This window comes from Narcine bancroftii, chromosome 2 (assembly GCF_036971445.1).
Source record: "Narcine bancroftii isolate sNarBan1 chromosome 2, sNarBan1.hap1, whole genome shotgun sequence".
NCBI classification, from domain to species: domain Eukaryota; kingdom Metazoa; phylum Chordata; class Chondrichthyes; order Torpediniformes; family Narcinidae; genus Narcine; species Narcine bancroftii.
This window is the reverse complement of record NC_091470.1, coordinates 174,545,497-174,569,750: the sequence shown is the minus strand read 5'-3', so window position 1 is coordinate 174,569,750 and position 24,254 is coordinate 174,545,497. Positions and strand designations below refer to the sequence as shown.

At 45.9% G+C, this 24,254-nt stretch overlaps 1 protein-coding gene across 7 annotated transcripts in view; it reads left to right on the top strand.

Annotated features, from left to right (window-relative positions):
- LOC138754625 (ephrin type-B receptor 2) overlaps positions 1-24,254 on the top strand; it is a 196,389-nt gene that overhangs the window by 140,315 nt on the left and 31,820 nt on the right. For 5 of the 7 annotated variants that reach the window (XM_069919168.1, XM_069919167.1, XM_069919172.1 and 2 more), the window contains one exon: positions 22,926-23,034. In XM_069919168.1, coding sequence (XP_069775269.1) covers positions 22,926-23,034 — 109 coding nt within the window. Of the gene's footprint in view, positions 1-11,559; positions 12,095-22,925; positions 23,035-24,254 lie in introns of those variants that run through there. The other 2 variants (XR_011351858.1, XR_011351857.1) reach the window with 2 other exon arrangements.

The following is a 24,254-nucleotide window of genomic DNA, read 5'->3' as shown; positions in this document are numbered from 1 at the left end:
ACTGCTGGCTGGATGTTAAGGGTCCCGTGGATATCATCGATAGAGGGAAGGGAGACCCCAGTGAGGTTCTCAGCAGTTTTAATTACTCTCTGTGCTGACCTCCAATCTGTTGCTCTGCAGCTACCATACCATAATGCAGCCAGCAACCTCCTGACCAGTTGGCCTTTCCTGACTGATGAGGAGGGTCCCGGATAGGATGGCCTTGAAATAGACACCAAGGACCTTTGTGCAGCCCACTCTCTCTTCGACAGAGCCATTGATGTGTAGTGGGGAGTGGACCTTCTTCCTCTTGAAGCCCACAATCACCTCCTTTGTCTTGTCCACGTTGAGACTCAGACCATTCCGTCCACTGAATCTGTGTAACCCATTTCTACAATGCGATTTCCACTCTGCATGTTTTTTTTGCACGCTTCACCAATTTCTCATTATCTTCCTTTATCCAAGCGCTTTCTTCCTTGTTATCAGTCACTTTGCCAGTCTTGGATTCATTTGCAAATTTTGTGATTGTGGCCCTGATGTATGAACCAGATGATTTAATCGAGTGACCTGGTATTGACTCTCACTGCATACAGCTCTGCCTGACACCCTTCTAGCTTGTAATCAAATGCCACTTTCCCTTGAATCCTATGGGAATTTATATTCCTGATCAATCAGCCAAATTGGATTTTTCAAATGCTTTCCTAAAATCAAATCTGCTGCCAGATTGACATTCCATGCTACTGCCCTCAAACATCAACACATCCAGTAAAACTCAACTTCTCCTGAACAAATTCATGCTCGCTTCCTGATTTGTGCTTCTCTAAATGTTGATGGTGTCGCAGAATTTCCTCCTGACCTCTTCCAGACTGACCCAGTTACTTGCTCCATCTCTTTCCCTCTTCTTAAACTGGTACCACATCAGCCATTTCTGCTCCTCCGACTGCAGCCACATGGAATCAGAACGTGAACCTTCGTCACTGTCATTGTTTCCTTTGAGAGTCTAATTCTGGTCTGGCCTTCCACCCACAATGAAAGTATTCAAGAACCAGCATATCATTTCAAACACTATCTTGTTTCCCCTGCACCTGTGACATCCCTGGTCCCCAACACTCCAGGGAGGAAAAGAGGGGAGGAGGGGCTTCCGAGAGGCTTCTGATGCTGAAGGTCTCATGATTGTATCAGAGGTGTGGATCTGGAGCTTGGGTTACCAATGAATAGAACTGGAGTATGTGTGGCTGCAGAGGCTGTGGGGAGGTGGCAAATCCACCAATGTTCAGCGACTCTGAAGGGACTCTCTTTTGCATCTCTTTCCCTGACTCTATGTGGTACCAGGCAATTTTTGCTGATGGCAATTCATTGCCTCATAACAGACTAAATGCAGTTTCATTCGATCAGTTCTTCTACATGACAACAAAAGAATCTTGAATCCCTTTTTCACAATCAGTCAGAACTTTGCACACACCTGTTGCCTCCGCCCTTCAGCTCCAGCCAACCCCACTCTTCTCTTTCTATTCCTCTTCTCTGGTGATTTATAAGAAATCTTGGGGTTTTGCTTGTCTTTGTTTGCCAATGCCATAAAACCCCTGGTATCCGGTACCTTGCAGGATTGGTAGATGCTGGATAAGTGAAGTTTCCAGTTGCTTGGATTCGCAAATGAATGATGAGGTGCACCAATTTTAAACTTCTGTATTTTTTACATATTTAGTTTCTGCAATTTTTTTTGCCGGTTTCTTGAGGCTGTTAATTTGCTTCAGTAACAAGGGTTTTACTGCACTTCAATTCCAGATAACAGGGGTTTTACTGCACTTTCTTGTGCACCTTCCTTGACTTCATAATTTCCTCTTCAATTTCACTGTTGCACTTTTTTATTCCAATAAATTTTTCTCAGTGCTTCAAGTAACTGCCAGCATTGTTACTTTATACTGCTCTGGAACACATCACATCATATCAGATACAATTTATTGTCATGTAACAATACAGAAATGTAATTTTATACAAAATTGCTGTAAGGCAGACTCTAACCCCTTTCACACTTGCAAGTGATCCCAGGAATCGATCACCAATCGGCCTTTAAAGTGGCAAATGTGAAAGCAAAATCAGCTCAACGCCGGCGTGAGATGACGTCATCTCACGCCGGGGATTGACGGCCTCAAGCCAAAGTCTGCAGATGCAACCAGGCAAGTGTGAAACAGGTAATTGCATTCTGGGATTGAAATTACCCAAGATTTTTGCATGAGTGCAGGAAGAAAAGATTAAAATGAAAATATAAACTTGGCCATGGGAAAATCTCGGGTGGGGGGGAGAGAGAGAGAAAATAAATAGCAATGGAGGACAATTTTTAAACAGCATGAGAAAATTGGTAATGCTATCGTGCAGAATTTATAAAGACCATAGGGGAAAAAAAAGCAATGGTGGACCTGACTTCCCAGAATGCCTTGCAGCAGAGAAACCCCTCTATTACTGCTCCATATATGCAGCCGGGCATACAGCCCTTTCTCTGTCGCATGGAATTCTGGGAGGGAAGGTCCGCCATTGGTTTTTACCATCGTCTTTATAAATTGTAACGGGTAGTGCTATCAACTTCCCACCCTGTTTAAATTGTATGCGATAATGCTACCAACTTCCCATGCTCTATAAATTGTGCGCTATAGTGCTGCCAACTTTCCCACCTTGTTTAAAAATTGTCCACTATTTATTGCTTGCACTTTCCCACAGTCCTTTATAAAGGTTTATATAGGTTGGCACAACAACAACAGGGGCTTCAGGACTCATACTGTGCTGTAGATAAAGCTTAATTATGTTATAATTAGGCATGATTAATTTTGTTCAAATATAAGATCATAATACATTGATCAGGATTTAAAGCAGGTCCACCATCACTCGATGTGTCAGGATGTTAACAGTAGAAGGTAGAACCCCAGGGATGGCTCCTTGGAAGTGTGAAAGCATTCAGTGGCCCAGTTAGGAGTGGTCAAGTGTGAAAAGCCAAACCCCCTCACACAATCCTATCGCAGGACACTGAATAGACAATTTTAGTGGGATGCATGTGTTAAAGGGGCTAAATATTCACCATTAGCATTGCCCAGTGCCCTTTACAGTCAGAGAAAGAGAGGCAAAAGGAGTGTCCCCCTCTCCCCCACCCACCACCCCCCCCCCCCCAGGGAGGTTAAGAGCTTCTCCTTTAATCAGAAGCAAGTTTGTTCTGAACATTCTACAATGCCGTGAAACACGGGCATCTGCAGACACTGTGATTGTGGTAAAAACATGCAGAAACGCTGGAGGAACTCAGCCGGTCTCCAGTGTCCACAGGAGGTAAAGATACATTACTGACATTTCGGGCCAGAGCCCTTCATCAGGGTACAAGAAAAAAGCAGGCAAGTGTCTGAATAAAAGAAAGGTCAGGGGGAGGAGCACAGGCCAACAGTGTTGCAGTAAAATCCCTATTATCTGGAATTCAAGCATTACAGCATCTACTTCAGTAGAGCTACTAAAGCAATACACACACACACACCAGGTTAGTCAACACAAGAATGTTTTATTTAGACTTTACAGGCCTCTTTTATATTCCTCACGTCCCGGGCTCCACAGGATGGGGTGGAACATCATTATGAGTTTGCTGCCGATCCACGGAACTGGCAGGTTTAAGTTAAGCACAGTGTAAGTCCTGCACTTTTCAGCAGGAGGCTCAGTAAATCAATGTGCCGTTACTCAGCACGTAGCACCTCGCGCGTGCGGTCCATTAAATGGGTGAGTACCCAGCTGTCTGTCTTACGGCTCCGCGTGCCCGCTGAAGAACCACGCCGGCGACATTTCACAATACTGTGCGCCCACTCGGCCCACTTCACAGCCGCTACACCAACTCCCCCCCCACAAAACCGTCGCCAGAAACCAATACACCGGCTGCATGCACCTTAGGTGGACACTCTCGCAGCCTGGGCTGGGGGTAATGAATGGGTGAAGTGGGATCCACATGGGCAGGCTTGAGTCTGTCCACACTAAACAGTTGCGAACGCCCCCCAATCTCCAAAGTAAACACAACCCTGCCTTCTTAATCACATGGAAAGGGCCCTCATACAGTCATAGTAACAGCGCTCCTGGAATCCGTCTGCGTACAAAAACAAAATCAGCGTCCAGGAGCGGTGGGGGAACATGCCGTTTAGGGGTTCCGTGCCAGTTGGTAGGAACAGGTTTGCTGATTACGAAACCACATCAAAGCTGCTGAAGGACCTTCAGGTCAGATTTGGTTGTGAAATGAATGTCCCCTGGAACTGTAAGGGCTGTACCATAAACCATCTCCACGGTTGATGTAGGCAAATCTTCCATGGTAACTTGTCGATCCAATTGGGACTGGTGAGTCGGGCCTGAAGTCTGGGCTTTAATTGTCTGTGGGAAAGTTTCACAAGGCCGTTGGATTGTGGATGGTACACTGTGGTGTTGTGCAGGTGTGTGCCACAAAAGTGCGCAAGGGCACTCCATAACGCAGAGATGAATTGTGCTCTGTAGTCTCAAGTTATATGCGTCAGGACACCAAATCTAGTGAACCAATTGACGATGAATGCTCTGGTGTATGTCTCAGTGTCACTGGATGGGAACGGGATGGCCTCTGGTCAGCACGTGAAACAGTCTACGACTGTTAGGATGTATCTCATGTTTTGAGATACTGGCAATTGTCCGTCTAGGTCCACATGCACATGTTCATACCGCAGAGAAAGGTTGAAGAGGCACCTTGGTGTGCCGCTGAATTTTGGAAGTCTGGCAGGAGGTACCTCTGCGGGCCCATTGCACGGCGTCTTTTTTCAGTCAATGCCATACATATTTATTTGACATGAGCTTGACAGATGTTCTGATGGATGGACGAGACAAGCTGTGTACCTGGTCAAAAAAGCATCGCCTGCAAGATACCGGAATCACTGGTCTAGGGTAGCCCAAAGACATGTCACAAAGTAAAGTTGGCCACCCAGTTGTGGTGACACCTGCTGTATGTCCAGGTTAGTAATGGCCGTACTGTATGCCTGAACATCAAGGTCCATTGCCTGTACACTGGCTAATTCAGGAATATCAATGCCACCCTGAATATGATATACATTCATTCTGGACAGCATATCCGTGATGAAATTGTCTTTACCAGAAATATAGTGCACGTGGGTGGTAAATTCGGAAATGCATGTTAGTGACGTTGCTGTCTTGTCGACTATGGGTCCATTATTTTGCTGAAGGCAAACACGAGCTGCTTGTGGTCTGTAAATACAGTGAAATGCTAACCCTCCAAAACAAATCGGAAGTCCCGTGTGGCTAGATAAAATGCTAACAGTTCCCGATCAAATGCACTATATTTCATCTCCGATGGACATAGATGTCGGCTAAAGAAAGCAAGGGGTTGGCAATGGCCATCGATGTACCGCTCAAGAACCACTCCCATGCCTGTTCTCGAGGCGTCAGTGCTAAGTGTCGAGGTTAGGATGGGGGAGTATTGCTGCGTTGGCTAAAGCGCCTTTGGCATCGTAAACCCAACCTCTGCCCCTGTTGTCCAGGGAACGTCCCTGTGCTTTGTGGTGAGGATCGGAAACCGTGGTCGAAGAATGCCAGCAGCTGCTGGAATGAACCGGTGATGGAAGTTTCTTATGCCCAAGAATTTCTGCAGGCCCTGAACCATGGTAGGTGTTGGAAAAATACGGACTGTGTCTACCTTGCTGGATAAGGGAAAGACATTGTTGGCCTGATCTTGTGTGCCAGGAAGTCGACGGTGGACTTGCCAAATTGACATTTGCCAAGGTTGATGGTAAAACCGAATTTCTGCAGCCATTGGAACAGGCGGCGTAAATGCAGTTGGTGATCCTGTTCAGTTTGACTGGCTATGAGGATGTACCCAAAGCGTCTATAAGATGCTGGAAAGTTTGGGTGGCGTTCTTCAACCCAAATGGTATCCTTAAGAAATTCAAAAAGCCCGAAAGGGGTAATAATGTCATCCTTGTAGACCGGGATCTGATGATATCTCTTGACAAGATCAACTTTGGAGAAAACACAGAAATTCTGCAGATGGGCAGCGAAATCTTGTATATGAGGGATCGAGTATCTGTCGAGTGTAGTTATATCATTGAGCCTACGGTAATCGCCGCAGGGTCTCCATCCACCTGTTTTTCTTGGGTATCGTGTAACGGTGATCCCCAAGGACTGTTGGAGTGCTGAATGATACCTAATTCCTCCATTGCAGTAAACTCTGCCCTTGCCTGCCATAGTTTCTCAGATGGAAGACGACGAGCCCTGGCATAAATCGGCAGGCCTGAAGTGTCTGTGTAATGGGACACACCATGGGCTATTTGGAGGCATTGAAATTAGGAGACGGAATACCGGGAAATTCTCCGAGCAGGGCATCTTTGTGCAGGGTATGTATCCCAAACTGGGAAACTGTCCCTTTACTGCATACCAAGGAAAAGTGGGGGCATTAACTAATTTCCTCTGCTTCATGTTGACCAGCAAGTCATGGGATCTTAAAAAATCTGCACCCAAAATGGGCTGTGCAACGTAAGCCAATATGCAATTCCAATGGAATGTCATACCTTCTATCCCAAACGTGACCCGTCGTGTGCCGAAGCAGGGAATTGTAGTCTCATTTGCTGCTTGAAGAGCCAGGTGTTGTTGCGTATGTGTCTTTTCAAAATAGGTTGGCGGGACCAAACTGACCTCAGCGCCCGTGTCTACCAGAAACTTACACTTGCCAGTATCATCTTGAAGATAAAGTTGTGCCAGCTACCGAGGCCACTACTGGCAGCTGGCTTTTTTGTTTCCTGCCTTTTTTATGTAATGCGGGACACATTTATGGGCATTTTTTCCCCAACGACGATGGTAAAAACACCATTCTCACCACCAATCAGTGCGTTCATCCTTCTTTGACTGAATCACAGATATAGGAGGCTTGTAGAACATGGGGGATGGATCTTCTGTGAAAACAGTCTGTATGTGAGCAGACTCTTGCATTGGAGTATGACAGAGCTTGTCAGCCTCCTGCGCTATGTCATGAGGACGGCGAAAATCCGTGATAGCAATTGGTATTGTGACAAGACCTGGGAGTTTGGAATAGAGTCTCAAAAAGTAAACAATGAGAATGACCATCTGCTAATGCAGGCATCTCATTCATTAGATCAGATGAATTCCTGTCACCCAGGTCCTCCATATTTAAAAGTCGCATGCCGCGCTCATGTCTAGTTAATTCCAGCGTGTCCAGGAGAAATTGGCGGAATCTGGTTCTCCACCGAGGGATTGGCAATAAATTTGCTTACTTCAGCTGCTGTGGCAGCGTCCAATGCACCTACTACGTGCCATAATTTCATGTCCTCTGCCATTATGCCACAAAGACAAAACTGGGTTTCAGCCTGATTAAGCCATACCCAAGGTTGATGGGTCCAGAAAGGAGGCAAGTGAAGTCCCACCACATTAACTGCAGCCGTGGTGGCACTTGCTGCTGCTGTGGTCGTGTCCATGAGAACTGGAGATTCAAGCTTCGGCTGAATCTTGCAGTCAGGGTCACCAATTATTCGCAATACCATGCTGGGCACCCACTCAGCCCGCTACACGGCTACTACAGCATCCAGCAGCCTCAAGCAAATGGCAAAAAAATCACGGAAAATAATTAGGAAAAAAATACAAAAGTATTTCCCCCCCCCCCACCCCATGGTTCATTTGCCAATCCACGCAACACACGAAGCAACCAAAAAATGTACTTATCTGACATCTACCAATCCCCATGGGTGCCAGACACCGGGGGTTTACTGGAATTGGATATGCAGAGGAGGCCAGGAAAGAGGAATTAATGGGGAGAGGACAGCAGGTTGGGGGGTTATGTTGGATCTGTGAATGCAGAGCTGGGACAAAGGAGACGGAAAGAAAAGGGGAGAGGGAGAGATAGATTGAGGAAAGGAAGGAGACATAGGAGAGTATGGTGGGGGTGGGCTCACAGAAATTAGAGAAGTCTAATTTCTTTTACTGTAAAATTGCTTTTACTGACTCTACCATTTTAACATAACTCTCCTCCCTTACTAAAACCGTTCTTCAAATGAGAGGAAGTGACCTCGCCCTCATTTACGACTGTGAACTCTGATGTCTAGTCTTTTCCTTAATTAGGTTTAATCTAACTGAAGTTTGATCTCTCCCGTTGTCACCATCACCACAGCCATCGTTCATTACCTCTCAAAGAGAGACTTTGGAGTGCAGGCACAGAGTTGCCTGACTCTGGCAACACAGGTAGACAGGGTGGTGAAGGTGGCATTTGGCAGGCTTGATTTAATTGGTCAGAGCATTAAGTACAGGAGTTGGGATGATATGTTACACATGTACAAAATGTTGGCAAGACCACACTTGGGGAATTGTACACAATTCTGGTCACCCGGCAAGGGGTGCAGAAAAAAAATCACCAGAATGTTACTAGGACTCATGGGCTTGAATACAAGGATACTCTGTATAACACGGTCAATACTTCCCAAACACGTTCAGTGTTATGGAAAACCACACTGTTCAAGCAGTGTTTCAATGTACTTTTATGTCATACGCTCCAGTCCTACAATTATTTATTAATTTTACCTAGAACTCTTATGCAAACATGTGCATATAATATAACATATAATCCTGAAAAATGACAAAGATCTTTATTGGCAATAAGTGAACAATCCGGTTTTGTCAACATTGAAAAGGTGCTCATCTTTGTAGCCTCCTTGGTCAATTACTTCTATTAGTGTAGCAGTTAGCTCAATGCTCTGACAGTGCAATCGACCCGGGTTCGAATCCTGGAAGGAGATTGTATGTTCTCCCAGTGTTGCGTGGATTTCCTCCAAGAGTTCCGGTTTTCTTCCATCTTCCAAAATATACGGGGATTGTAGGTTATTTGCGTGGCACCGGATCATGGGCCAGAAGAACCTGTAACAGTGCTGCATGTCTAAATTTAAAATCAGCTATCATCCTTTTCAATGATGGAAACAGAGATCTGATTTAATCATACAGACTTCTATCAGGTCTACCCTCAGCCTCTAATTCTCCAGACAATACATCCAGGACAGTGGTGGTGTGTGTGTGTGTGTGTGTGTGTGTGTGTGTGTGTGTGTGTGTGTGTGTGTGTGTGTGTGTGTGTGTGTGTGTGTGTGTGTGTGTGTGTGTGTGTGTGTGTGTGTGTGTGTGTGTGTGTGTGTGTTCATGTTCATGTTCCAGTATCTGGGTGGTGGTGTGTGTGTGTTTTCGTGTTCCTGTATGTGAAAAATGGTTAAAAGTGATTAAACTCGCACCATTCTGTGAAAAGTGATGGAATGCAAAGTATGTAGATTAGAGCTTGAGAGTAGACAGTACTAGCTAGTGGGCCCCTTCTTATCTCGAGCCCCAAGGATGCAAGGATCTGGTTCAGGCTGGTACCGTGACCTAAGGTAGTCTATAGCTAGTACTGCACTTGCTTAATAGAGACATGAATATTAACTTAGACGCCCCTAAGGAGAGAATGAACTAATTAACATAACATGCGATGTATGAAGAGGGAGGAACTGAGTGATACCTGGACTGATGGAAGGAAGAAGGAGAATGTTGTAATGTATTGGGATTCTGATTAGAAGAAGGTAAATGAAGGTGGGGTGATGTTGAGCGCGGGACTGTACAAAGGAGTGATGATTCTGAACCTCCAATGTGTCTTCAGACCAGGGACACCCGACACTGCAGACTCGAAATAAAGCTGAAACTGTTCTCCAAGACTTTGTCCCCAGAGTAGTGATTGTGAACACTTTATATTTCACACTGTATCTGAGCAAATACTAGGCTACACCCTGATACATCTCTTCTGCACCTTCTCTGAAGCCTCAACATCCTTCCTGTAATGAGGCAATTCCACAAATCTCCACACAATTCTCCAAATATGGAGATTATTACTGCATCAGTTAATGTGGGTCTATAACTGCCCCAGTTAATGTGGGTCTATAACTGCCCCAGTTAATGTGGGATGTGTTACTGCCCCAGGTAATGTGGGGACTGCTACTGCCCCAGTTAATGTGGAGATTGTTATGGCCCCAGTTAATGTGGGTCAGTTACTGCCCCAGTTAATATGGGTCTTTTACCGCCCCAGATAATGTGGGATCTGTTACTGCACCAGTTAATGTGGGGACTGTTTCTGCCCAGGTTAATGTGGGGACTGTTTCTGCCCCAGTTAATGTGAGAACTGTTATTACCTCAGTTAATTTGGGGACTTTTACTGCCCCAGTTAATATGGGTCTGTTATTGCCCCAATTAATGTGGGGACTGTAACTGTCCCAGTTCAAGGAGGGATTGTACTGTTCTGGTTCATGTCACAACCGGTTTAAACCAGTGTGGATACGAAGTGTAATGTATATTATGTGAAGCTGTGCCCCTCTTGCAATCTTGAAGTGTTCCATTTGTGAATGGATATTTGTGAAAGGATATTTCAACGTTAAATTTAAATTTAATCTTATAGCAATGAAACTGACTATGTGGGCCCACGACTTCATGCCACCCATTTACCCCCCCCCCCCCTATCGACCTACAAGCCCCCAGTACCTTTTGAAGTGTTGGAGCAAACTGGCCCCTTGGAGAAAACCCATGCAGACATGGCGAGAATATACTGGATTCGAATCACTGGCACTGTAGCTGCATTGCGCTGTCTGCGATGTTAAAAGGATGGTTTAGTACAGACCGGAAATCTGCACAGGCTGCATCTCATTCAATCAGTTCACTGTCGGTTGACACTACGGACAGTATCCATCAACCTACTGCATTCCATGATCTCCATCTCATCCCAGAATTGGTTGTACACTTCTCTCTGTGCATTGAATTGAAGTGTCGTAGGTCAGTTCTCTGTCCTTTATGTGCTCCTGCTCCCACCATATCCCACTCCACTCCTCCCTCCTTGCTCACTGTGCTGGGTATTGGGTCTTTTTTGTCTGCAGTCACTGGGAAACCTGTGATGTGGATGAAGAGGTTGTGGCTGGGGAAGGGTGGGGGTTAACATCACAGGGCTCATATGTACTTAATATTCCAGCGATACAGCGTTGGGGCCAGGAGGACGGGACCGGGGCAAGGGCACGTCTCAGCAATGGCTGAGTTCAGGTGTTGAAGAACCCAATCCCAGAGCCAGGTGTTAGATCCGAATGGTCACTGCAGCCATGAGCAAAAGTGGACCTCACTTAACTTGTGCAAGAGTGATCCCAGCAGTTGATAGGCATCACGCACACAAGTGAGCCCTGCACAACTGAATTGAAAGCCTTTGCTTCATGTTGCCTGTGAATGTCTGCATGGCTCTGTACAGATATTTCACTGCCAAAGTCTACTGAGCCTTGAATAGGATGACGGATAGCTCAAAGCGCTTGTGTTGGGTGAGTTGCACGAGAAGGCAGAGAGAGGGTCAGATCAAGCCCAGTTTGCCACTTTAGCATTGTCAAGCCTTTGGCCTCCTTACTGAAGCAGCTGTTGGCTGTGCTCAATGCAGAGATATGTCCGTGGGAATCAGAAAGCAAAGGCCAGTGGTGATGAAAGCCATGGTCTCTTGAGTGGTGCACCTGGGCCATCCGGTTCTTATCCTGTGTTCTTGTATGTCTCCAGCAGAGCCCAGGAAGGATCTGGAGGCAAGGAAGTGGTGACTGAGAAGGGTGGACACGAGGTCCAGCAAGCAGCAAGTCCTCTCCCAGGAGGCTGCAGATGTCTGCCGGCTCCTGATGTGAATCCTGTGCCACTCCAGTCACTGCTGCTCTCTCTTGTCAAAGAGAACCGGCCTGTGCCTCTCCACTCGCTGTCATGGGCTCCTCTGCTCTTCCTGTCTCTGCTCCCATCTCCCCCCTCCCAACGCCCCCATGTTGCTTCAGCTGCCCCCTTTGCGATAGCCTGCCTGCTCTGCTCTCCGGTGTTGCCTGCTCTGCTGCTCCCTCTTGCTACTGCTGCCCCTGCAGGTCCCCCCTCTGCTGTCTGGCTGCAAGCCATTGAACAGCAGGCTGGTGAGGTGGTTGTGGTTACGTTGTTCCTTGCACAAGGTCTAACCAGAGGCAGCCAACATTGCCACCTCCCCGCTCTGACGGAGGAGAGCTCCGAAGTGTGGGAACAACCTCAGAGCTAAACATGTGAAAAAAACTTTCCCCATTAGGTAAGACCTCAGCTGTGAGTATTGGGCAGACCTTGCAATGTGTTCATGAAATTGAATCTGCCTTGTCAATTACTCTTCTGTCTGCCACCTCCCTCCCACTGGACAGTTTTTGGAAGCTTGAGACACCGATGAATTCTGATGAACTGGAAAGTCAGTGAAATATTCCTCAATTGGGGAAGAGCTAATTACGATGGGATGAGTTAGGAACTAGGGAGAGTAACAGATGTTCACGGAAGAAAGCCCAGAAGTAATGTGCCTGTCTCTCGGCAGATAGCAGGTCAGGTGCTGCAGTTCACTTCCCAAGACAATGTCATCTTCATTCCACCCCCTTTGCCCTACATCAAGACCACCAAGTTAACCTTGTCCTTGCTTTTCATCATCCAAGGTGCAACCAACTGCAACTAAATGTGCATTTATTGTTCATGTCAGTTTTTTGCCCAAATGTATTTATTTCTGCTATTCCCAGAACATTGTGGTTTGTAACTGGAGAGGGATCAATATCCTGCTGGGAAAGTTCACTGGGGCTGTTGGGGGGGGGTTTCATCTAGTTTGGTAGAGGGGTGGGAACCAGAATTTGAGGTAGAGAATAGGGCAGAAAGTGGAAAGTGTGTAGTGGGTTTGTGCGGAAGGACAGGCAGGGGAGGAAGCAGAAATGTAGTCGGTTGGAGGAAGGGTAATGCATCTATTTCAATGCAAGGAGTATTAGGAATAAAGGAGATGAACTTAGAGCTGGGTCAGTATGTGGAACTATGATGCTGTGGCCATTGCAGAGATTTGGCTGGAGGAAGGGCGAGATAGGCTGATGCAGGCACTAGAGTTTAGGTGTTGTAAAAGGAATAGGATGGGAGGTAGAAAGGGGGAGGGTGTTGAGTACATTACTGGTCAGGAATAATATCACGGCTGTAGAAAGGGAGGACGTTGTAGAGGGTGTGTCCACTGAGTCAGTGTGGGTGGAAGTCAGAAATAAGAAGGGAGCCTCACTGTGCTGGGAGTCATCTATAGGCCCCTAAATAACCCTCGGGACACCGAGGAGGAGATAAGCAGGCAGATTTTGGAATGGTGCAGGAAATATAGGGTTGTAGTTACGGTAGACTTCCACTTCCCTAATATTGACTGGCACCTCCTGACTGCAAGATAGATAGATGGGGCTGAATTTGTCAGGTGGGTCCATGAACGCTTCCTGACACAATATTTGGACCAACCAACTGGAGGAGAGGCCACACTGGATCTAGTGCTGGGGAATGAACCTGGTCAGGTGGTGGACCTCTCGGTGGAGGAGCATTTCGGTGAGAGTGACCACAACTCCCTGAGCTTTAGCATAGCTAGAGGCAAGGATAAAAGTAGACTAAATGGGAAAGGGTTTAATTGGGGAAGGGCTAATTACAATGGGATGAGGCAGGAACTAGCAAGAGTAAATTGGGAGCAGGTGTTCACGGGAGAAATCACAGAAGTAATGTGGTGGATGTTTCAGGATCAATTGAGCAGTGTTCAGGATTGGTTTGACCCACTGAGACAGGGAAAAGATGGTAGGAAAAGGGAACCGTGGTTGACCAAATAGCATTTGGTTAAGAGGATGAAGGAAGCAAGAAAACAGGAAGGCTCCTGAGAATTATATGGTAGCCAGGAAGGAACAAGGGTTTAGGAGAGCATAAAGGGGCGTGAGACGGCCTTGGCAAGTAGGATTAAAGTGAATCCCAACACATGTTACATAATGAACAGAAGGATGATGAAAATGAAGGTGGGGCCATTAAAGGGGACCACATGTGCCTGGAGGCAGAGGAGGTTGGAGAATGAATACTTTGCATAAATCTTCACCAGAGAAAAGGATTTTAATCAGGGTAAGGTCTGAATAGGACAGGCTTGTGTGCTGGACGGTGATGAAATTAGGCAAGAGGAAATGCTGAATATTCTTAAAAACATTAAGATTGATAAGTCCCCATGGCCAGATGATGCTGAAGGAAAGGAAGGAAGAGATAACTGGGGCAGTGGTGAAGATCTTTGCATCCTCCTTGGCCACAGGGAAGGAGCCAGAGAATTGGAGAATGGCAAATATGGTCCCCTTGTTTAAAAAAGGTAATGGGGAAGAATCCTAGGAATTATAGACTGGTGAGTCTTGCATCAGTGGTGTGCAAACTAATGGACAGGGTTCTTAAGGACAGGATTTATGACCATGGAGAAATACTCAGGGATAACTGGCTTTGTGAGGGGAGGTCATGTCTCACAAGCCGAATGAGATTTTTTGAGGAGTTAACAAACAAAATTGATGAGGTAGAGCAGTAGATGTAGTCTATGTGGATTTTAGTAAGGCTCTTTACTTTTAAGGTCCCCCATGAGACTTGTTCAGAAAGGCATGGGATTGTTGGCTGTGTGGAATAAAAATGAACTTGCATGTTGAAAGCAGAAAGTAGTAGTTGATGGGAAGTATTCTGCCTGGAGGTCAGTGACTAGTGGAGTTCCGCAGGGATCTGTCCTGGGATCTTTACTCTGTGATTTTTATTAATGATCTAGATGAAGAGGTTGGAAGTATGGGTCAGTAAGTTTGCGAATGATGGGACATCACGGTTGGGCATAGTGCTTTGCACAATGTTGTTACAGCGCCAGAGATCGGGACTGGGGTTCGCTGTCTGTAAGGAGTCCGTACGTTCTCCCCGGGTCTGCATGGGTTTCCCCGGGAGATTCAGTTTCCTCCCACCATTCAAAACATGCATTGTAGATGAATTGGGCGGCACAAACTCGTGGGCTGGAAGAGCCTTTATGTCTAAATTTTTAAAATGCAATAAGTTTGGAGGAGCTGTGGATAGAGTTGAAGGTTGTCATAGGTTACAAAAGGATATAGACAGGATGCAGATTTGGGTGGAATTGTGGCAGATGGAGTTCAATCCGGATAAATGAGATGTTGCATTTTGAAAGGTCAAACCTGAAGGCTGAGTACAGGGTTAATGGTCAGATATTTAACAGTGTGGAAGACAGAAAGGCCCTGGGCTCCACATTCATACATCACTCAAGGTTGCTGCACACGTTGATAGGATAGTTAAGAAGGCCTATGGGATGCTGGGCTTCATTAGTCGGGGGATTGAGTTGAAGAGTCGAGAGGTCATGTTACAATTCTACAAATCTTGTGAGACCACACTGTGTTCAGTTCTGGTCACCTCATTATAGGAAGGATGTAAAAGCTATGGAGAGGAGGAAGAGGAGATTTACAAGGATGTTGTCTGGATTGGGAAATAAGTCTTAAGAGGTAAGATGAGCAGGTCTTCAAGATGGAAAGCCGGCACCTCTGAACCCAGGCCAGGAATATCAAATACCAGAGGATAAAATTTAGGAGCGACATCAGGGTTAAGGTTGTCACCCAGAGAGTGGTGGGTGCCTGCAATACATTGCCAGGGATGGTGGTTGAGACTGGAACAATAGGAACATTTAAGAGGGTTATGAGATAAGAAGTGTTTATTATTTTTTTGCACAACAACAAGGGCCGAAGATCTGTACTGTGGGATACTTTCGTTGAAGTAAATTACCTCTCATGTTTCAAATTTAAATAATTGCACCTCAAATGCACTCACCAAATGATTGGGAGAGAGGTGCCCCTCTAAAGGGAATCACTGGAGAGAGATATGTCACTGACAGGAATCACGGAGAGAGAGGTATGTTACTGACGGGAATGATAGGGAGAGAGGTATGATACTGACGGGAATGATGGGGAGAGAGGTACATTACTGACGGGAATGATGGGGAGAGAGGTACCTTACTGACGGGAATGATGGGGAGAGAGGTACATTACTGACGGGAATGATGGGGAGAGAGGTACGTTACTGACCGGAATGATGGGGAGAGAGGTACGTTACTGACGGGAATGATGGGGAGAGACATACGTCACTGACATTTCTTTATGCCAGGGTATAGTTTCAGTCCAACAATGAATCCCTCAGGTGTCAGTCTGAGAACGCAAGGGAGTGCTGCTGTGGGTTATTGAACCCAAGAAATGAGAGAAATAAATTAGCAGAAAATTCAAAGTCCTCCTCTGGGAGGATGTGGGAGTTGAATGAAGCCACCAGTACCCCTGATGACTTTACATGTCAGGTGTGCCCCAGTAGCTGATAATTGAAGACCTCATGGAGGAACTGGAGCTCGATGAACCACATCATTCGAGAGGCAGAGATAATATTTGTAGGGAAACAGTCCCTCCTAGAGGCAGGTAGCTGGATGACATTCAGGGGATGGAAGGAGAACAAGCAGTGGAGTCCACCATAACTCCTGCAGTATTTTGGATACTGTTGAGGGCACAACCTACCAGGGAAAAGCCACAGCGTCATGGCCTCTGGACCAGTGTCTGGCTCTGTGGCTCAGAAAAGAAGCAAAGAAAGGAGGAGAGAAATAGTTCCAGGGCAATCATTGCTGTGAAGAATAGTTAGGAGAGACTGTGAAGATGGTCAAGACTCTCGGATGGAATGTTGCCTCCCAGGTGTCTCTGCCCGTGTCCTCTTGAGAGGGAGGTTGAGCAGCCAGATGGGGTGATGCACATTGGTACCAATAACAGAATAGGATCTGAAGAGTGAATATAGGGCTTGGGAAAGAATATAAAGAGCTGAGTTTGGGATTGCTGCCTGTGTCTCATGCCGGTGTGGTTATGGAAGATGAATGTGCGGCTGGGGACTTGGTGCAGAGTGCAGGGTTCAGGTTTGTGGACCATTGGGAACTCCTCTGGGGAAGGTGTGACCTGTACAATAGCAACGCTGTTACAAAACCGGCAACCCAGGTTCGAATCCAATGCCATCTGTAAGGTGTTTGTACGTTCTCTCCATGTCTGAGTGGTTTCCTCTGGGTGCTTCGGTTTCCTCCCAACGTTCAAAACGTATAGTGGTTGTAGATTAATTGGGGTAGTTTGGCGGCACGGGCTCATTGGCTGGAAGGGCTGTCTGTCTAATTTGAGAAAAAAGATGGGTTGCACCTGAACTGGAAAGGACCAATAACCTTGCGGGCAGGTTTGGTAGGACTGTTGTAGAGGGTTTGTACTCACTAGGCAGGGGTTGGGAACCAGAGTGTTAGGTCAGATAATAGAGCAGTTGGTGAACAAAAGCAGATGCTATGTGTAGTGAGACTATGAGGAAGAACAGGCAGTCTGTTGGATAGTTTGAAATGTGTGTACTTTAATACAAGAACTATTAAGAATAAGGGCAATATAGAGCATGGATCTATGTATGGATTTGCAACGTTGTGGGCGTTAACAGACTTGGTTGATGCAAGGACAGGAATGGCTAATACAGGTACCAGCATTTAGATGTTTCAAAAGGGATAGGAAGGGGGGTAAATAAATAGGTGGAGGGTGTTGTGGCATTGTTAGTCAGGGATAGTATCACAGCTACAGAAAGGAAGGGCATTGTGGAGGATGGGTCTTCTGAGTCACTGTGGGTGAAAGTCTGAAACAGGAAGGGATTGATCACTCAATTGGGTCGGGAATCTATAGGCCCCCACATAGCCACCAGGGCCCTGAGGAGGAGGTAAGTCAGCAGAAACTGGAAAAATAACAGGGTTGTTATTATGGGAGACTTCAATTTCCCTAATGTGACTGGGAACTCCTTACTGCGAGATGGATAGATGGGGCAGAATTTGTCAGGTGGATTCCTGACGCAGTATGTGGACCAGCCAACCAGGGGAGAGGCCAGACTGGATCTAGTTCTGGGTGATGAACCTGGTTAGGTGACGGGCCTCTCGGTGGGGAACATTTTAAGATAGTGACCACAACTCCTTGACCTTTAGCATAACTAAGGATAGAAGTGCACTAAATGGGAAAGTGTTGAAAGGGGGAAGGGCTAATGATAATGGCATCGGGAAGGAACTGGGGAGAGTGAATTGTGAATAGATGTTCTCAGGGAAATTCACAGCAGAAATGTGAATGTTTGGTGACCACTTGCACAGAGAGAAGGATGGTAGGGTAAGGAACCATGGATGACAAGGGACAAGGAATAGTGAGTCAGGAGAAAGAATGAAACATGCTTTAGATTTGAAAAGATTAGGCAGAGTTCATGGGAATTATAAGGTAGCCAGGAAGGAACTTAAGAAGGCACTTTAGCAAACTGGATTAAGGAAAACCCAAAGATGTAAGAAACTGGAAGATGACTAAAGTGAAGAAGGTAGGACCACTCAATCACAAAGAGGGAAGCATGCCTGAGGGAAGAGCAGGTAGGGGAGGTCCTCAATCATTACTTTACTTCAGTGTTCACGAGGGAGAGGGACCATGGTCAATGTGAGATCAGTGTAGAATGGGTGACTGCGGTAGTTAAGAATGGGTAAAGAAGATGTGATCCTGGGACTTATAGACAAGTGAGTCTTACATCAGTGGTGGGCAAACTATTGAAGAGGATTCTTAGGGACAAGATTTATGAGCATTTGGAGAAGCATAGTCTTCTCAGGAAAAGTCAACATGGGTTTTATGAGGTCATTCTTCATAAGCCTAGTTGAGTTTTTTTTGAGGCGGTGACAAAATTAATAAAGGTAGGGTGATAGATGTGTATATGGACTTTAGTAAGATCGTGGGCCAGCGATCCATGGAACCATGGCTATGTGGATTCTGAATTGATTTGCCTGCAAAAGTCAGAGATTGGTAGTAGATGGAGTGCAAATCCAATTGCATGAACATCACTTTTTCTCATTTCTATCTGGTTCCAATATTTACATCTCTTTACTTACTCCAGATCTTACTTTTCTTTTGAACTTTCCCTCCCCCCCCCCACCTCCAGTGGTCTCTTTCTTGCCCTGTCTCCCCACCTCTCCCCCCTTCTCTCCAATACCTCTTGCTACTTAGCCCCTGTTTCTTCTACCCCTCGATATTGTGATACCTTCCTTCCCACGTTGGTCTCCATTAAGGGTCCCAATCCGAAACATTGACCAATCATTTCTACTTATGGGTATTGCCAGATTTGCTGAGTTCCTCCAGAGGATCAAGGCACACTGGAATCTGTCCAAACACAATCTGCCGTAGGAACTCAGCCAGTCGCACAGCATCAGTGGGTGAAAAAGAACCATCGATGTTTCGTGCTGAAGCTCTTCATCAGGGCTGTTGTAAAGAGGACAGGGTGGAGGATGAGGCAGGGCCCCTAAATGAGATTGGCCAATCAGTCAGAGGTGAGACATGGTGAACCGGGGCAGTGGCAGAGGTCAGGCAGTTGGAGGGAGAGGCAAGAGTAACAGATGGGTCAGGTTGCGGAAGATGAGTCGTACATGGTGGAGCGGGTGAGAAGGTAGGGGTTGACAGGGAAAGTAAACTAGTCAGGATGGAATGGCAGGATGGACTTGAAGGGCTGAATGACGTGGACTTTCTGGTAACAAAGGCTGCCAGTCCTGGAACCTGAAAATGGAGGAGAGATAAAGAGAGATCAGATGGAACTAAGGGAGGGGATGGGAAAAGGAGAGAGAAGGTTGGGGAGATGGGATAGAGAAGACCAAAGAGGAAGGGGATGAGATATATGGGGGGCTGGTTAGGAAGGGAACCCAAAAAGGGGGAGTAAAGATGGGGGCACAACAGGAGAGAGAAGGTCTCATTGCCTGAAATGAGAAAATTCAATGTTCAAAAGCTGTCCAATCGGAATATGTTGTTCCTCTGGTTTACATTGGGCATCACTCTGGCAGTGGGGAAGGCCGAGGACAGACAGGGAATGAGAAAGAGAGGTGAAATGACAGCCACTTGGAGCTTAGGATGGCCATTGTAGACAAAGTCCAGGTGCAACAGTCCCCATTTGGCCTCACCGATAGGGAGGAGGCTACATGGAGAGCACTGGATGCAGATGATGAAGTTGGTGGAGGTGCTTCAGAATTATTCAGGACACTTGATTAAAGTTTAATTAAGATTTATTTATAGAATTTTGAAATATATGAGACACAAATAAAGGGCACTGTCAGTACTGGTAGAGAACAACTTGAAGAAGAGCGCCACAGTTAGCGTAACGCTGTTACAGTGCCAGTGACTGAGGTTCAATCCTGTACTGTCTGTAAGGAGTTTGCACGTTCTCCCCGTGTCTGCGTGGGTTTCCTCCAGGCCTGGTTTCCTCCCTCTGTTCAAAATATTAATTGGGCGGCACAGGCTTGTGGGCTGAGAGGGCCTGTTACTGGGCTGTGCGCCTAAATTCAAATTTAAAATCTCTTACTGGATCTATCGCCAGCAAGAAAGGGCTTTTCAGGGACACATCAAGTAAAGATTAACGCTGGGGAGAGATTTCACCTCTCCCGTGCATACAGGCAGCGAGTTCCACGCCTCACCAACTTCCGCTGGAAAATATTTTCTCTTTTTTCCTCTAATCCTTCCACCAATAACCTCAAATTCATTCCCCTGAATTTTGGCTCTCTTTGGAAAGGGAAATTAATGGTTCCAGTTTTACTCTGTTGGGTTCCTTGTAATTCCATGAACTTCAACTCCTCCCCCAGTCTCTGTTCTAATAGCTAATAGCTAATCCTCAGAGCTAATGTTTTCCTATCTTGGCAACATCCTTGTGAATCTCCTTTGCACTCTCTCCAGTGGAGTCGTCTTTTTCTGTAATGTGTGACCAGAACTGCATGGGATGTTCAAGGTGAGTCTTAACTGTTCACATTCTCGTCACCTGATTTTCTGCCTCTGGGTGGGCTAATGAACAAAGCACCCACATTCTGAGAGAGTATTGTTCTGCTACCATAAAGACACAGATGCTAGAAATTTGGAGAAGGTTGCTTTGGCGATGATGGGGTATTGATTTGGCAATGGTGAGTTATGATTTGGCCATGGTGGCATATTGATTTAATCATTGGGAGCCTGTGGCCAGTAATATGCCACAGGGATCACGCTCCTTGTATATACATTGAGAGCATTGATATCATTAAGCAGCGAGCATTATTAGCAGATGATACAACAAATCAAGCCACAGAGAGATATTGATCAGTGGAGGAGATGGAATTTAAACATGACAAATGCAAAGTGCTGCATTTTGGAATTTTAAACAAGACCAGAATGGTTGACCATCATGAATGGTTGGACCTGAGGCAAAATGAAGGAACAGAGCGACCTTGGTGGACAAAATTTCCAAAGGTCGCAGGAGGGATAGGTTGGGTTATAAAGAAAGGGATGGTGGCTTTTATTAGCCGGGACACCGAATACAGCAGCAGAGCATTATGGTAAACTTCAAGAAAGCCACACCTGCAATATTGTGGACAGTTTTGGTGGCCACAATATAAGAAGGATGTGATTGTTTTAAAAAGGTGTAGAAAAGATTCACCAGGATGATACCTCAGATGCAATGTCTCAATTACAAGGAGAGACTTGGCTTGTTTACCTTGAAGGAGCAAAGACTGAGAGAAGATCTGATGGAGGTGTCAAAGATTATGATAGACATAGTTAAATACGCAGTAAAATCTACCCCCTACTCTTAATCTTCTTGTTGTTCCAATGTCTATCAAGCCCTCTGGACTGTGGGACTGGAGTTCCCAAGATCCATTTCATCCTCCTTAAATGTGCAACTTCTCATTTTGAAATCTTTCTCCAGAACTAGGGATAAGATTTCACCACATCTCTATTTTAAATTGGTGTCCTTTACTGATGAAGTTGTGCCCTCTAGCTCTAGACTCCCAACTATGGGAAGCAACTTTGCCACATCTACTCTGTCCTGGGATTTCAACATTCGAAATGCTTCAATGAGATCCCCTCTCATTCTGACCTCCAAGGAGCACAGACCAAGAGCCGTCAAACGTTCCTCATATGCTAATCCCTTCATTCCAGGAAACAGTCTTGGGCATCTTCTCTGAGCCCTCTCCAATGCCAGCACATCCTTTCTTAAACAAGGAGCCCAAAACTGTACCCCGTCCTCCAAGTGAGGCCTCAGCAATGCCTCAACATCACATCCCTGTTCTTGTATCCAATTCCTCTAGATATCAATGTCAACATTGTATTCGCCTTCTTCACCACTGACTCACCCTGAAGGTTAACTTTTGGGGTATCCTGCCCAAAGTCTCCCAAGTCCCAAATTTTGATTTTTCTCCCCATCCAAATAATAATTTTATTCTTTCTACCTGGAAGAAACCTATGCAAACACGGGGAGAACGTACAAGCTCCTTACAGACAGTGTGGGATTCAAACCCTCTAACTGCTATGCTAACCGTGCTGCCCCTGCCCTGGGAGTCTAACTGCATGCTTTACATGCACCTGGACCCCCTGATCCTTTTCCAGTTCAACACTATTAATGTAATTTTCATTTCTTTCTCCCTTCCTAAGTGAATATTTTCCTTCAAGATACTGCATCCATGGATAGGTTGTCACGGACTTATTGTTCATTGAACCAGTCCATATCCCATTGTGTCTCCATCATACCTTCAGTTCTCTGAATTAAATCCACTTTGCTATTTCTCCATTTAATTAATCCTGCAGTCTGGATAATCTGGATAATGTCGTTCTCATTTGCAAAACCTTTATCACGCCACCTCCATTTACCACGAGGTTAGTTGACAGTAAGTAAAGGCTGTAAACTAAATCCAATGGAATCTCACCATTCACAGATCCCCAGTCACTGATAACATTTGCCTTCTGTCACTGTGCAACCTGACACCAGCTCTCCCATTGGACCATGTGGATTCCAATGATGCAGTTAAGTGGCAGGTCTGTGGCTGTCTCTCACAGTGAGCTTTGGCAGTCCAAAACTCTAAATTTCCAATGACTGAAAGTCGGTGGTATCAATTGGAACTCTTCGTTCCAAAGGGCAGTTTCAACCTATGCTAAATATGGTTGGATGAATTGTACAAAGGGTTCTTCAAGAAACATGACTAAAATTACACCGAATCTGCAAGGATTCCCCCATTGAATGTGTGTTTTGCTTTGCAGATGAATACCAGACCAATCTACACGAGAAACTTCCCCTCATCATTGGGTCAGCGACTGCTGGCCTGGTCTTTATCATCGCCATTGGAGTCATTATCATTGCCTGTAACCGGTAAGTCTTTGCTGCATGACCCCCAACCAATTGTATTTCTCGGGCTGATAGAACATGTCTTTCTACGACCAAAAACTTTCATGAAATCTGAAACACTGTTCATGATTTTCTCAACAATCAGTCTCACCCATTTAATTTAGTTTATCAGCTTAGTTTAGGAACTGATTAGTTTTCTTCTTAGACTCTGCTTGGGACGCACTGAGAGCTAGTTGCATCAACAGCAGTTTTCCTTGTCTGGGATTGCTTCAGTGCAGACACTGCTCCAGTCTCCCGATCAGCTGCTACGTGGAATGGGAGGAACCCTTGGTCCAGTGCTCTGTGCCCATGCTTGCCAAAGCTGGTCTTTACATGACTTTCCTGCTTCAGTCCATTGCACTGGGTCTCATCTCTTCAAGGATTCCTCCAGCTATGTTTAAAGTGGGAAGTGATTCCTGGTCAGCTTCTGAGAACCTAGTTGGACGAACTGGGCCTTCAACTTTTCCCTGCTACAAGCTGATGTTCCCACCTGCTTCTAGAAGACTGCAATCATCCAGGTCCAAAAGAATCACAAGTTCAATGTGCCTCAGTGATGACCTCCCAGTGGCTCTGATGTCCATTCAAGGGCAGCATCGCGAACGTAGCGGTTAATGTGCCAGGAACCTGGGTTCGCATCTGGCACTGTCTGTAATGCGCTTGTACATATTTCCCGTGTCTGTGTCGGTTTCATCCGGTTTTCTGTTCAAAAATGTAACAGGCCTTGTAAGTTAATTGGAGTATTTGGACAGCATGGGCTTGTGGGCCAGAAAAGCCTGTTACCATGCTGTATGTCTAAATTAAAAATTGAACCTACCTCTCCTCCCCCTACACCTCCCGTCGTCTCAGGACACCCGCCAATATATTGAAGGACTTTTCCCGCACCAGTCACACTCCCTTCTCCCCTCTTCCATCTGGCAAAGATCCATGAATCCTCCAGATTCAAGAACAGTTTCTTTCCCACTCTTATCAGACTTTTGAGCAGATTCTCTTTGGTAAAAGATGATGCCTCTCTGCACTGTTTTACGGTACTTTTCTCTATATAGTACACTTTGTCTCATTAACAGTGCACCTTGACTAACTTAACTAACGACTGACACGATATCCTTTCAGTATTACACTACCTGCTGCACTCAAATATGAGTTGACTAGCCTGGATAGCACGCAAATCATGTCTGTTCACTGTATCTGGTGCATGTGACAAAAAC